Below are 16,338 nucleotides of genomic sequence, written 5' to 3' on the forward strand. Positions count from 1 at the left end.
CCCCAAAACATTTTCCACGCCTATTTCAAATTTTCTTTTGATTTTTAAGCTTCTCATAATCTACACTTCAGCTTTTCTGATTTGGATTTGTACCAAATTTAGCTTCAACCGCAAAACTGACTTTTCTGCTTCTTAATATTTTTGATATTCATCTTCATAATGAAGATTATTACTCTTCACGTATTTTCTTCTTTAATCCAGTGCCCTTAGAAATTCAAACAAAAACAAACATCAATGTCAGTCACAATTTTATTCTATCAATTGCAAGAGAAGACTTGCATTACAATGACATAATAATGCAAAAACAAACATAACCCTACAAATACCAATACATATAATAAAAGAAAAAAACTGACCTACTTAAAATAGTAGTTACAAAATTAATCACTTGAGTGGTTTACATTTCACGAAATGAAAAAATTACTTATGGACATGAAGCATATTTACAGCTTCACTGCTTTGGACATCAACGTGAAAAATCACAAAGTCAATTAAAAATATACAAGTGAAAGAGTGCTAAGGAAATGGAAAATGTTCATTAATTGAAGCGTTCCCTCTTAGCCTATCTGTAAGCTAAAGGATTATTAAGACATAATGCATAATCAGTGATATAGACGTTCTCCCATCCATCAGTAGTACCCGTACTTACGGGGAGAATAGGAGCGGGATCTTGATCGGGAATATCGATGTTTGCTGTAATAAGGAGAAGGAGAATGGCCTCTGTAACCTCCATCTCTATGGCCTCCAAATTTTGGACTGCAAAAAATAAGCTAATGTAAGTAAAAAAAAAAAGTATTTAGCAAAAAATAGTGTGTTAATTACATTTAGGTACAGTTATAGTTACATAAGTTAAACGAAATATTTGACACAAAATAATTATATGCAAATCAAATGTCTGAAATATTTTCTGAAACTCTACCCCATGATTCTGATATCAAATTAAAACCAGCAACCTGTTTTTAACAGACGCTTTACTTCCAAACTCAAAATTTTCCAGTCATACAATTATAAATATGCAATAAATGCAGAGGATATTCAGATAAGTGACTGCACAGAAAAATAACTAAAATCTTACCAAAAGAAAATTCGCTGAAAAAATTAACAGAGAATGAAATACTTAACAGGATAAAATACAAATGTTCAAGTTCATCTCCTTCCCAACATGGAGTTAACATGAAATGGCAATAAATTAATGAAGATCCAAATACTCACATCATGTAAGAAGAAAAGGCTAATAAATGATTAAGAAAAATTAACCGATACTGTCAAAAATCCACTACCTATCTGGAAATTAAATAAAACAATTCTATTACAGCAGCTTCTTACAAACTGCTCCATATTCAAACACTATTATTTAATCAATTAGTAAGTGCTAATGATGCTCATCTTTTTTACTGCTTATTATATCAAACAGATGGACATCAAGTTGGTTCATTCTAAAACTAGTAGAAAAGTATAGCACTGATATAAATCTACAATCTGAATATACAATATCAAGATTTCATATAAAATGCTTTATTACAAAACTAAAGCAAATAAACTGTTCAAAGTACTTTTAGTTAAACACCAACGTACATTTTTGTTTGTTTTAATTAGTAAAATAGAAAGGACAAATACATATATGCCTAGTGCCTTTCCAAAAAATAAAACACATATCGGCATCAAATAAATACAAAGCAGTACCTGTCAACCATCTAGACCACTGTTATATTTATGCTAACTATATGAGACATATATAAGCAGATCTAAAACAGAATGCTTGTGGAAAGTGGTAACACGCAAAGATACGAGTTGCTATGGGATTTGAAAATTAATTTTGTTGCGCCCGTTGCACTGAAGGTTACCTTATACACACTAAGATTCTGAAAGCTCTCTGTAAATTAAAATATAAAAATTCATTTTTCTAGAAGTAAAATTATTTCTGACTAACTTCAAAACTTCATGGGAACCTAATACACAAGTAACGAATACAAATAAATTAAACGATATATAAGCTGTGTTCTAAATAACAGCTTATTTTCTTCAATTAAGACATACAGATATTACAGTAAAAGACCCGACTATCCAGCATTCAACTACATGAAATATTTAAAAAATTATTATTCCCTCAAAAAAAAAAAGGGGGGGAAGAGGTAAATGAGAGATCTGGAACACCATTTACGCTTTCATTCTGGCAAGACGCTGCTGCAATCATCTATGCTCTCTTCTATCACCATAGTATAAAAAATTTAAATGTTATGGAAATAGGCATGATTGCAGTGCCAGGTGAATTGTGGCCACAAATGTGAATTTAAATTAAAAAAATCTGATGTATACACCACATGACTTCCTTGTACTGAATATTAAATTATATGCATTTTTTTTTGCATTTCATTTAAACTTATTGGATTGAATTAAATCTACTTCGCCGACAGCGCATAAACCACAATAGAATAAATGCATTCTTTAAAATTCACTCCAGTATTTGTTTAGCATAGCGACACTCTGGCGCTAGATTCACTTAACAGTACCATATTTTGTTCATATTATAACTCATAATGCACAAAATTTATATCATTTAAAGAATAGAATTATCTAATCGTTGTCACATGTTCTAATCAAATACTATAATAAAGCCAGAATAATGTATAAAAGAAATTAAGCAAACAAAACAAAAAAGAAACAGTTTTTCACAGATGATTGAATATTTCTCATTTAATTAATTCAGTTCTCACTTCGCGAGAAGGCAAAAATACATACAAACTAAAAACATCTATATTAAAAATTACGAAGTAAATCTAATCTCAAATACTTATTTCCTCGATAAAAAAGAAAAAATTAAGCATGATTTAATTGGCAATAATAAATGAATGCGTTATCTTTGTTGTTGCGAAGCAAGGTTTCTCTAGATTGGCAACAAATCCAATAATCCGCTTTTTCAAAAGTAAATAATGCCCGCCATCAGGAAAAAGGCTTAGTGGCACTTAACCCCTTCGCACCGACTGTCACGTATACGTGCCAGCAACGAACACACTTATCTACCAGCCGACACGCAGGCGGGCCAGAGCACTGTTGCGTTTTCTACCGACTGTCACGTATTTGTGCCAGTATCTTGGAACGTTTTTCAAACTATAATTTCTGCCACAAGATGGCACTGTATGCCCATATGGTTTCAGATACATGTACATCAGACCTTCTACTCGAAATGAGAGAAGCATGACTCACATACACGTGTTTTTGATTATACAAACAAACAGGGAACTAAATGTTTCCGAATGGCGTGATTTATGATGTCTCTTTAAATCGCACTTTATTCGCACGTGGTAGTTGTTTATTGTAAGTAGAAGTTTTATATGTGCTAAAGCGTTGAGTATTTCGGTTTACAGTTCAGTTTTTAGAAAATAATTAGATCTTGTTAGACGTGAATTCTTTCTGTTTTTACCATTTCAATGTCGAAGCATCGAAAATGTTTAACAGAGCATGAAATAGCAGAAATGATGCAAAATATTTCAGATATTGATTCTGAAAGATTAACTGAAAGACATTTTCCAAAACTTTGTTCAGAAGAGACTGATAAGAAAATGAGACGACGATGCTTCGTTTGTTCACATTCCCGGAAAAATCCTCCAAAACGGCAAATGAGTTATTACGAGTTCAAGGAATGTAACGTAGGACTGTGTGTAGATCCCTGTTTTAAAATTTTTCATACGAAAAGAGAATTTTAAGTAATATATTTAGTTTTCATATGTATAATGTTAAAAGTCATAAAATGGTGAGTAATTAAAATAAAATGTGTAAAATATGCATTTAAACAAGAAATAAGGTAATTAAAGTATATATATAAAAATATCTATAAAGCATAAGCCATTTAAATACTCTATAGAGCATTATTAAACAATGCGTTGTTACTTCGGAAATTTCATGGATTTAGGCTTAGTAGCAAAAAAGCCCCCGACCCTGGAGAGACGCTCGCGGAAGACACTGCCGGCCTCCGCGATAAGCGCGCGTTTTCGCTACCTGGCTCAAAGGGGTTAAACAACTTTAAAACTGTTGATAATTCTAAAAATATTGCACACAGATTTACTAAAGGCATAAAAACCTTATCCGGAAGATAAAAACAACATAATTCAATCATTTTTTAAAGCAAAAAATGTACAATTTACAAATATATAAGAGTTAAGAAACTGAGATCACTGAGCCGGATAACAGAGTGAATATATATATATAAATATATTTATACACGTTTGGTGTGGCCGATTGCAACCAAAATACGAGGTGCACATCTACATGTTATAGTAATCCTATATATAAAATTTCAACGTTCTGAGGCTACTCGTCTTGGAGTAATACGAGATACGTACATACGTTTATACAGATGCCACGGAAAATTCTCAAGCAGTTTTACACTTTTTTTTGGAGGAAACAAGTCTTTTATTCTGTCCTTACGTAAAGATATCAGGCAAAAACATTGTTAAATTGCATTCGATAGCGGTCAAAATGGATACTTTCATTGAAATATGCGGCCTGAAACTTTTTGCGATTACAATACTTCCTTTTTACTTCGTACGAGGAAGTAAAAAAGGAAATTAACGTGGCTCGACTTTACCCTCTTTAACATGGATCAAGTATCTACGCTAGACAACACTATGTCTCAGTGTTCTTCTTAGATCAGTGCTTTCAAAATTGTGCTATCACAGGGTTTGTAGCCACATTTTAGTTAAAAAAATAAGCACCTAAAAGCACTTTTCAAGCACATTTTAAGGAAAAAATAAGCATCTGTCTAATTACATTATATACAACTGCATAACCTCAAAAGAAAAATTAGACTTGTAATTTAAAATATGAGCAATGCAATATTTATTAAGAAAATAAGCATTACCTCAACCATGGAAAACAATTAACTTTTTTTTTTTTAATTTTAAATAACAGTTCAATTTACAGAATAAATTTACAATGAGAGAAAAAAAAAACTATGCAGAACTAAACTATACTACAAGATTTAATGATGAAATTTCAGTTCAAAATACAGAAAATAAATAATAATAAGCCATATTAATTGTATTCGCTTTGCACCTAATAATAAATATATTTTATTTTTCCACTCCTATTAATATTTAAATAATTTAACTTAAATCAAAATTCTGAACATTTTCTAAATTTTCATTGCATAACAGTTTTTTTTTCCCCCTTAACATATATTCCAAGCAAAGTAATTTAAATAAAAAAGAGGCACATTTCTGAAATCATAAGACGGGAAATTGCTTCATGCAGTCATCCTTTAACAGTAAAAGCTTAACTAACCCGCATACTCGGAAATTGCCAAATATTCCGTATAGTCGAGTGTAACTGGAAAAAGAGGAGGAGGGGAGATAGTAGCCGTTTTTTAGATTGCTCGGCTAAATAAATGATTTTGACATTTCCATATGTGCATCATATAAAAATAGACCAACGGAACTGAGAAATATTCTGCTTAGAAAGCACAGTAAAACTCTTTTAAGTGTTCATAAACAAATCTCGGACTGAACATCAAAATTAATTATCTCTGCCAAATACCGCAAACATTATGGCGCAATACGTGCGGCGTAATTCTTCCACACATGATATTACACAATCGGAATCAACAGCTGCCAGTATTCGGAGAATAAAGAACTAAATAAAATAAAAGAAAGAGACTTACTAATCTGGGGTGTTTCTAATTTTCAACAGACTGCGTTAAATTTCCGGAATAAAATCAATCTTCGCTTGGGTTGCGTAGATCGCAAAAACGTTTAGTCCTATTCAATCCAGGCTGGACAGTGACAAACAAACAAACAAAAAAAAAAAAAAAAAAAAAAGTCTGCTGCTTGGAGAACCTCTCAACCTCCGTACTGTATACAGTCAAAAGTCGTTAATTCGGACACCCATCATCCGGACCACAAAGCTACAAACTTTCTGTGCATGCGTTGCGGCATTTTTAATTTGAAGATTTCTCCTGAAGTTGCCTTTGTGGGAGACAGAATTTATATTTTTTCAATGTGCACACACACAAAAAGGGAGACATTTTAGACATTTTCATTTTTGTCTATATTCTTTCATTTATCCCTCAGATCTGTTTGCATAACCCTAATTTAGGAACACTAAGTCAACCTGCATTTTAAAAAGCACCAAGGCCAATTTATACGAACATTTTTTAAATTAGATTAGCATATACAGTCAAAAGTCTTTAATCCGGACTTGTCGGGACTTCAGCAATTCCGGATTATCGGTTTTTCCTGATTATAGATCGTCAATTTAAATCTGTTAAGATGGCATGCAGAAATTATAAAATTAAAAATATGAAACCGTAATTTATGAAATAAGGAACAATTTGATCTAAAGGGTATCAAAATTTACAAAAAAAAAAAGCTTAATATTTATTTGTTTACTTTATTAAATATTTCTTTCAATGTGCGCATGCATAAAGCATATATTGCGCATAGTCGAAATTAGAAAATTGCAACCAGAAAACTATTTGATGTGTATTCGTGATATTTATAATGACGAGGAATTTGATTTAAATCATGTCAAAGATGGAATAGATCCAGATGAAATACTACATTTAGTAAGGAATTATAAGCCAGATAAAATGAAAACATCTCCCTGGGACGTCGCAGTGCGCAGTGAACTGGAAGTTGATCTGTTAGCACTATCCTTATCTTCAGGGCAGATGTTTTTATTTTATTTGGCTTATAATTCGTTACTAAATGTAGTTTTCATCTCGATGTACTCCGTCTTTGATATGATTTAAACCAAATTCCTCGTCATTATAATTCGCTCCCGATAGTGAAGAAAGTGACACAGAGGTTATTGAAAACGAAAAAATTTCGATTGACAAATTTAGTCGGTATTATCGACACAGCAATTATAGGACTTTAACAGCGGAACTTTGTAACTGAACAAGAAATTATGTCTGTTTATAGAATTAAAGAGAAAGTATTATCACATAAAACGAAGCAACTTAAACAACTTATATTGAAAGAAATGTTTAATAAAGTAAACAAATAAATATTAAGCTTTTTTTTTCTGAATTTTGATACCCTTTAGATCATAATTGATCTTTATTTCATAAATTACGGTTTCATATTTTTAATTTTATAATTTCTGCATGCCATCTTACCAGATCTAAACTGATGATCTATAATCCGGAATCGCCAAAGTCCCGAGGAGTCCGGATTAACAACTTTTTACTGTAATGTATTGGCCAAAGGAAAAAAAAAAAAAAAAGAAAAAGAAAAAAAGAAAAAAATATTTTGACTATTTGATTACTTTCCTTTTATTTAAGCTATTCCGAATATTATTCCTTAGAAAGCTAATCTGTGTAAAAACACACCCATTTTTGGAAGTTTATCTATCCTTCAGCAGTTACTGCAACTATATTATTATAAACATTCATGCATATGCTCATAATATAAGCATGACGATCATAATAAACACGAATATGAACCGACCACGCAGAACGAGAATGCAAATTATTAAAATCTTGATAGAAATCCAAACATTTGTAGTACTTGGGTGGGAGGAAAAGAATGTGGAATTTTCTACCGTTTTCGCAATTCTTTGACCAATAGAACGACGTGCACCTGTCTGTACTCTCGCGCGCACTATAGGTTACGTTAATACAGAGAAAGGGGGAAAAGCAATTTCCGGGAGTATGATTCACCATCTGACATTGCATATAAGGAAGAAAAGTTGTTTATTTAGATTCGGCTTTGGTACGGGGAAAAAATGAGCGTTCATTAAAAAAAAAAGCACTAAAAACAAAAAAATAAGGGCTTTAAAGAAAAAGTAAGCACTTATAAGGGCCTTTATATTTTATTTTCAAACATAAGGACTTATAAGCACTTGTAAGGACCACTACAAACCCTGTATCAATATAATTTAGCCTCAAATAACTTTGTCATCACAGTACAATTTAGCCTCAAAATGGATAAACATGATATAAGAAAAAAATCAAAAGAATTTCGCTTTGGTTTTATGTAAACCCAAATACTTCTCAATAAGGCAGTTTAATTTTTGCAAAGAAGGATATAAGTTGTGTTTTTCATTGCATTTTGGAAAAAAAAAAAAAAAAAAAAAAAAAATTAATATTTGGAGCTTGCCTTTCATGAGACAGCGTGCAATAGGGTTCCTTCTACAGTAACTAAAACCTCAGTGTCGTAACAGCCCTAATGAAGACACAATAACACGCCGAATAAATACTAATTCAGAAGTTAAACAACAAAAATCAGCGTTAATTTACAAAATTTTCACAGGACTAGTTTCGATGGTTTTACCGAACCATCATCTTCAGCTGCAAAACCGCAAATGAACAAGATAGGAAATAATGTTTAGATAAGATAAGAAAGCCTGGACAAGAATAAGCAAGTGGCGCCATCTGTTGGCGAAACCAGAACTAAAACATAATTTCTCTAAAAGCCGAAGGCAAATTTGGATTGGAATTAGGATCGTTAACTAGAACAGAAAGATTTTTATGAATGTGAAATGCCTCTAGAAAATCCAGTTCTCCAATGGAAGATGTTCCATTGGGCACCGTGGGCCCCGGGGTGCGTAAGCATATGCTCTGCACAAGTGGACAGCTTGGTCGCAGAACCCCCAGTGTTTAGTCCCCAAGCGAACTTGGTATTCATTTTATCGATACAAGCCATGGAAATTCAGGGATGAAACACTGAGTCGACCTCGCCCAGCCCGAGAATCAAACCCCGCACCTGTGGTGGTGTTACTGCATGATGCGCTAGCCACTGCGCCACCGGGCCTCATATTAACCAAAACCTGACACAAAAAAGGCATGATGTGTGACCTTTTGGCAATGGATTTTTAAGAGAAATGAAATGTAAAAAATTTCAGTACGCAATTAATGTTTTTATATGCTATATCATAGCTACCAACCTTGAAATCTTAAAAACCGTCAGATATTTTGTTAGAAACAGGAGGGTTTGACACTGCACACCACTTCAAAGAAAACTGAAACTCACTTTAATTCAGTCATAATAATGATTTATGTTTATTCCACTATTTGTAATACAATTCTGATTTAATAATATATATTAGTATTTAATAAAATATTCTGAATTTTATGATCTCTGGTTAATGCTTTACTTATCAAAACTGATGTGTACGCCACATGACTTCCTTGTACGGGATACTAAATTATACGCATTTTTTCTAGCATTTCATTTAAGCTTATTGGATAGAATTTAATCTACTTTGTCGATAACACATAAATCACAATAAAAAAATGAACTCTCTAAAATTCACTATATTTATTTATCATAGTGACACTCTGGTGCTAGGTTTATTTAACAACTTTACATTTCATTCAGTTTATAACTCAGAATACACAAATTTTATATCATCTGAAGAATTATCTAATCGTTGCCACATGTTCTATTCAAACACTATAATAAATCTAAAATGATGTATAAAAGAAATTAAACAAATAAAATAAGCAGTTTTTCACGGATGATTCAGAATTTCTCATTCAATTAATTCAGTTTGCACTTTGCGACAAGGCAAAAATACATAAAAACTCAAAATATCTAAATTAAAAATTACAAAGTAAATCTTAAACACTTATTTCCTCAAATAAATTCCAGAATGGATTAAGCATGATTTAATTCGCGATAATAAATGAACGCATTAGCTTAGTTTCTCCCCTATTCTGCAAAACAAACAAGGCCACCATGGTAATCAACAAGGCTTAGCCGCACTTAAAAACTTTTCTATTGTTGATAATTTTACAATTATTGCATGCAGGTTAATTAAAGACATAAAAATCTTAAACAGAACAACATAATTTAACAATTTTTAAAGCAAAAAATGCACAATTTACAAAGATAGAATAAACTGCGCTCACTGAGCCGAGTAACAGGGTGGATGTATATATATATAAAATACGAGGTGTACATCTACATGTTACAGAAGTCCTACATACAAAATTTAAACGTTCCAAGACTATAAATTTTTGAGTTATGCAAGATAAATACGTGCGCACAGACGTCACGAAAAATTATCTTTAGAATTCATTTTAAATCAGTTTTATAATTTTTTAGGTGGGGTAGGAAAGAGTCCTTTAATGTCTTTACGTGCAGATGTCACGCAAAAACATCGTTAAAATTACATTCGATAGCCGTCAAAATGGATAATTTCGTTGAAGAAATTCAAATTGCGGTTTTCATGTCTTGAAAGCGTGACTTAGGATATATATTAGATTTATATATAGCATTATTATAACATAGGTATTTTGAAAAGAAAAAAAAAATCACGACTTTTTCTGAAATAACATAAATTCTTTTCCATATTTCGATTCTATGACTCAAATTATATTTAGACATTATATTTTTTGGTGATAAATTTAAGCGGGGAAAAAGTAACATTGTTCCTACTTTTAAATAATTTCAACAAAATGCTTAAACCACATCAGATTCCACCCCCCCCCCACTTTCAACAAATATGGCAAATTTCAAAAAATGCCAATTGGAAATTTTGAATAAAAAACTAATTTTCTGCAGGTATGCTTAGAAATATATCTACTTTAAGATGACGGCAAAAATTTTATAGATTATAATTCAAATTTTTATTCAAAAAATTTATAAAAATTATTTTAAAATAAATCAGGAAAAATGGGTGAATTTAATTTAGAATGAACTTAATTTTGAAATGCTAAAGGAAGAATCAAATACGTTTAATAAAAAAAAAAAAGATTAATAAATTTCCTTAACTTTAAAGATTTTCCTTAAAAGGTTTTTAACCTTTTAAGGAAAATCTTTAAGGAAAACTTTTTGGAAAAAAAAAGAAATGATTAAATTTGATTTGATTTAAAAGAGATTTGGTGATCGAGCAGGCGACGTGATGAAAAATGGAATAAGGTTGCTAGTTATGTTAAATGTACAACTATTATTTTGTTTATGTAAAGAGCAATCTGAACTTCTGCCATAATGACTTATAAGTTTCACAACATCTCCACAAAATTTAACCTTTGGTGGGAACTGGATAAGATACTTATCTTTCATGTTTAAGGCATATGAACTACAATGGCTTACATATGATACACACTCCCGTTGCCTCCCCCAATCTTGTATAGTTTTAAATGTAGGCTTTTGATATTCAAGTTGATAGAAAACAAATAAGATGACATATAATTTTGGACCAGAAATTTATTCCACTCATTTAGCTTTTCTTCTTTGAATTAGAGTTTTTATATGCTGAACTGTACAGAATTTCACTGCATCCAGTATATCCCAGGCTTTCCAATCTTTTACTGCATTATGTATTTAATAAGCAAAGAAAAAAATGTAACATGCTACTTACTAGGTTGGTTTCCCCATATATATTCCAGGCGTTGGAGTATGAGCTCGTTTAGTAATTGAATAGTCAACACGTATCTTACGTCCATCAATTTCTTGTCCATTGCATCTTTCTTTGGCCTAAAAAAGTAAAATAAAATATTGACTTTTCCAGGCTTGTGTACTGTTTTGCTTCCCCTTGAAACAAAAATCAAAATAAATTTCAATTACAAGAATTTTCTTATTCTACCACGTGATATTTCGAAATTAAGGAGCAAATTTTACTATTTGTAAAAAAAAAAAAAAAAAGGTTTGCTGCGTGAAAAACTATGTATACATCTTCTATAAATCAATGCATAAAATAAAGGAGGGGGAACAAAGGCAATCTATGTTATGCTAGAACCCCAGAAGCTACAGAGGGTCTTGCTGTACAAATCAGGGATGAATTTGGGCAGCAAGACTTTCTGTAGCTATACAGCTGAATGGAACAATGGATACAAAAATATATTCTTTTCTTTATCAGGGTATGCACACACACTATATAAAACAAAAAAATATAAATAAGTTTTCCTCTTAAACACCCTGTAAAAATTATCAATGCGAACCACTTTCAGTAAAATTAACCTTTTCCTTACCAATGCATACCTGCCAACCTCTAAAGATAAAAATTCATATTTCTCCCCCATATTCAGAAGAACACAAAGAATTAATATCATGCTTTAATATTAAAAAAATAACTATTTATACAAATAGAAAAAAGAAAATTGTACTTACGTTAGTAAATCTCAATTAAGTAGTAGCTAAAAAATTTATTAGGAAACATAAAACAGGAACTTAATGTTACACAAAAAAATTATTGCAATGAATTTAGAGTGCATTTTTTGGCTTTAGCCAAAAACTCTTTGGAAAATTTCCTGTCATAACAATTAGTTTCCTCATAACATTTAGCAATTAAAATGTTTTCTAGAGTTTTTGGTGAAATTGAAGAACGAAACATAGTTTTGTTTTTCTTCACAACACTGAAGACTCTCGCACTCAGCATTACTCTGTGGAATTACGAGAATAGCACATAAAACTCTTGCTAGTCTATCATATTTTGGTGTTCCATCAGCTCTTTTTATTCTTTTTAAGGTACCAACGAGGACATCAAGTCTATCTTCTCCAGACCTGGCAAAGTCTTCAAACTGTGCAGCAGAAAATTGGTTCTGTAGTTCATCTAAAGCATCATTATGGCATTCATTTTCTTTAATTGTTAACAAAAATGGAAATTTATCAAAAAAAAAAAAAAATCTTTTTAAAAGATGAATTTTCAATTTGTTTCAAATTTGCCACTTCAGCATTTAAAAGAACTTCATTTTGCAAAGGAAATTTCCTTACAATGTAATCACAGGCTGAGGAAAAGTACTTTCTAACACACTGAAAAAATTCTTTTTTCTCATGATCTTTCAAAGAATTTACAAGTTCCCTGGTTTGATTTCCAATTATAAGATCATTGTCATCCTTTTGATTTACCAAACTATTATAGGCAACACGAATCAACACACAGTTTTTCACAACGGACGGTTTTACAAACTTAGTATAAAGTTCTTCGAAAAGATCATTAAGAATTTGGATTGTAGAAGAGTAATTTACACTTTCAAAAATCTTAATGGTACTTAACACAAAACTAAAATATGCTTTGTTCAAATCCGAAGAAAGAAGGTAGAAAATCCTTTCCTCCCGGCTAATAGAAGATTGTTTCTTCTTCCCTTCAACTTCTTTAACAAAGTTGACCTTTGAGGAGCCTTCTAAGCATTTTCTTTTTAAAGGATTTGATTCTGTGTAAAGCATTTTGATTAGAAGCAAAGTTGGTTTTAGGAATCTTATATGCCGACAAATTTGATAAGATCTGTGGTTTCGTTTTGGTCTCTTCGTGGAAATATTTTAGCAATGCATCCCACTGTTCAATAAACCTTCCTAGCACTCTGCCTAAGGATAACCATCTCGTGCATACATGTTTCAGAATTTTTCTCGTTTCACCAGAAAACAGTTCTTGGAAATCCTTTAGGTTTTCTTTTGTTTTCACACTTTTTTCCAGATAGAAAAACACATCAATCAGAAGCTGGTCAATATTTAATGGTAAAGTAGCTGCAGCTTTTTCTGCTGCCAAATTAATTAAGTGGCATGGGCATCCAATAACAATTAATTCATTTTGTTCTTTTTTGAGGAAAGAGGCTAACACCCTTTTTGTCACCCACCATGACGTGAGCATTATCTGCACCAAATGAAATGCAGTTTGATAGAGAGATGTTAAGTTGTTTCAACTCATTAATTACCAAGGAGGCAATATTTTCCCCCGTAGCATCTCCATTTAACAATAGAAGACAGAAAAGATGAGTTTTCATTTCATTAGAAACATAACAGAAATATGTGACAACGATGGGGTAAGGCTTCCAATCGCTGTCGTTGCTGCCATTGATTGACACCGAAAATGCTGAATTCTGGAGTGCAGCTATCGTTTTACTTTGTGCATCGCAAGCAATTTCGTTCACAATAGAAGATGTTTTCGTGCGAGCACAAGCATAATTCTGAGCAATCTTGAGTCGGGAAACATCCATCTGAAAAGTTGACCGGCGTGATCGGCAGCGCTTAGCGGCACGTTGTGTTCGATGAGGAATGCACTAAACAAACACTCTGCCAAAATGACATCGGCATCCGAATTCCTAAAAAAATCATCCACTTTCTTTGACGTTATCGAAGCCGAAGAAGCATTAATTCAAGCTTTTTAGACTTAACATGCTTCACAATGTCGCTTCTTCCACCGTGACTTATTATGAAGCCACACACGCACACGTTGCAAAAGGCATAGTTATTTCCTTTGAAAGATTCTTTAATTGTTGGAAATTCGGCTTAGTAGGCAGGCCGAAAATATTGAGAATACGTGTTTTTTTTTAAACTCATTTCGTAACGACGATGCATTAAGAGAATTCATATCATGTGGAGGAAAAAAAAAAGAATGTGACAATCCACTCTCGCTGAGTAATTCCCTTGCTGCTGAAGCGAACGTGAAAAAAATAATCTCGTGCCCACAAAGAAAAGAGTGGGAGAAACAAAACAAGTTCAGCGCATTGGATTGGCTGGTTAAGCGGTGAGTTGGGAGAAACCGCAGCTTACTGGATTCGAAGTAGTCGGTAAAACACGATGCAATTGGCGAAAAATTCTAAAATTTTGACAAAAATCACTAAAAACACTTGAAAAAGGAAAAAAAGGATTACAATCGTAAAATCGTAAAGACAAATGCATTTTCACAAAAATTACGAAAAATTCATACACACCGTACAGGGCGTCGTGCAAACAGACCACCACCGTGCAGTCTTCTGGCCACGGTAAAACGTGATATCGGTCGTCCAGTCGCCTGTGTCTAGAGATTTCTCCCGCCTGTTTCTTCTGGCCTGTAAGGCAATATACCGGTCATCTGTGGGTGTGGTTCCTCGTGGACGACCACTACTAAACCCCCGGATAGCTGTTCCTGTAGTTTGAAATTGTCTCCAAAGTCATGAAACGATGCTGTGAGCAATTCCGAACTCTGCAGCCACACTTGTCACACTGCGGCCTTTTTCCAACTTCCCAATGATTCGACCTCAGGTAAAAGCATCCAGATGTCATCTAACAGATTGATTATTCACCATTTCTCGCTGAGACAGCAACTCGGTGTGATTTTAACTGCTATACGGCATGCAATCTCTTTGCCAGAAATACTGATCTTACACCGACAACATGCTTTATACTACTCAGACACTCCCCCATTACGTCTACCTGCATATCTGCGCATGTGCTACCGTACATCATTTTACTTAATCTCCTGATTGGTCTTCCTGTCTGCTTTGCCTCTTCGTTCAGCTGATATGCTAATTTTTCGACTTCGTCCTTAATTTTTGCACACCAGTGGTACATATAAGCTCTATAACAAAAAAATCGGCGGGCCAAAAAGATGGAATCATTCGATTGCTTTGAAATTTTGTATGCAGAAATGTTTTGACCAAATATGCAAATGATTAAAATTTGGTGTCCAGTGAATAAATAGTGGGATCTCCAGCGCATCGGAACTGAGCATAAAACAGATGTATATAAGGAGCTTTTCTTGAACTGTTGTTAAAATTTTTTGTTTAATTGCAATTTGGATACCTTTCACAGACTGAAAAAAATGCCTCACTGCAGATTTCGAGCTTATTACGAGCAACTATCAGAGTCTGAAATAGGTCGCATCATTGGATTGGAAGAAGCAGGTTGATCAAATCTGAGAATCGCTCGTCATATGAGTCGAATCGATGCAGCGATTAGAAAATGCTGGCAAGAATGTGTGGACAATGGCAGATTTGAGCGTCATAATGGTAGCGGTCAACCTAGGGCCACATTAGATCTGGAGGATAAAATGAATGTCGGATCAGCTGTCACATCGCCTGGTTCATCGTAATCAACCATCAGACGTGCGACCCACACACGAGTGTCCATCATATCCGTTCACAGACGGCTGATAAAGCGAAATCTACGCTCATACCGACTGTTACGCCACCAGCCACTCCCGCCTGCACACTGTCGAGTTAGATTACAGCTGTTCTTGGCTCGATCAAGTTGGAATGATGCTTACTGAGGACGTATAGTCTTTACCGACAAATCCCGCTTCCAACAGTGTCGTGACGATCATCGAAGACGTATCTGGAGACGCACAGAGAAACGTGCTGATCCTCCTTTCACAATTGCACGACACACAGGCCCTGGACCGGGAATTCCTATAATAGTAAAAGCTAAACTAACTGGCATACTTGGAAATTGTCGAATATCTGAAAATTCCGTATAGTCGAGCGTAACTGGTAAAAGATGAAGGGGGTGTAGATTGTAGCCGTTCTTTAGATTTTTCAGCTAAATAAATTTGACATTTTGATATGTGCATCACATAAAAAATAACCCAATGGAACTGAAAAATAATCTGCTTAGCAAGCACAGCAAAACTCTTTTTATCTCTGCGAAATATCGCAAATGCTATTGCACAAAAAGTGCTCCTTAATTCTTCTGCACGCAA

General features: G+C 33.3%; 1 protein-coding gene across 5 annotated transcripts in view; it reads right to left on the bottom strand.

The window, feature by feature from the left end:
* Positions 1 to 231: 231 nt before the first annotated feature.
* The window catches only part of LOC118195321 (transformer-2 protein homolog beta-like), a 49,348-nt gene continuing 33,241 nt past the window's right edge, over positions 232 to 16,338 (bottom strand). For all 5 annotated transcript variants that reach the window (XM_085810992.1, XM_085810990.1, XM_085810989.1 and 2 more), the window contains 2 exons: positions 11,305 to 11,420; positions 232 to 756 (listed from right to left, as the gene is read on the bottom strand). In XM_085810992.1, coding sequence (XP_085667118.1) covers positions 630 to 756; positions 11,305 to 11,420 — 243 coding nt within the window. In that variant the 3' untranslated portion in view covers positions 232 to 629. The remainder of the gene's footprint in view (positions 757 to 11,304; positions 11,421 to 16,338) is intronic.

This window comes from Stegodyphus dumicola, chromosome 2, assembly GCF_044657685.1.
Source record: "Stegodyphus dumicola isolate Sdum_Otavi_A_Nest chromosome 2, ASM4465768v1".
Lineage (NCBI taxonomy): Eukaryota > Metazoa > Arthropoda > Arachnida > Araneae > Eresidae > Stegodyphus > Stegodyphus dumicola.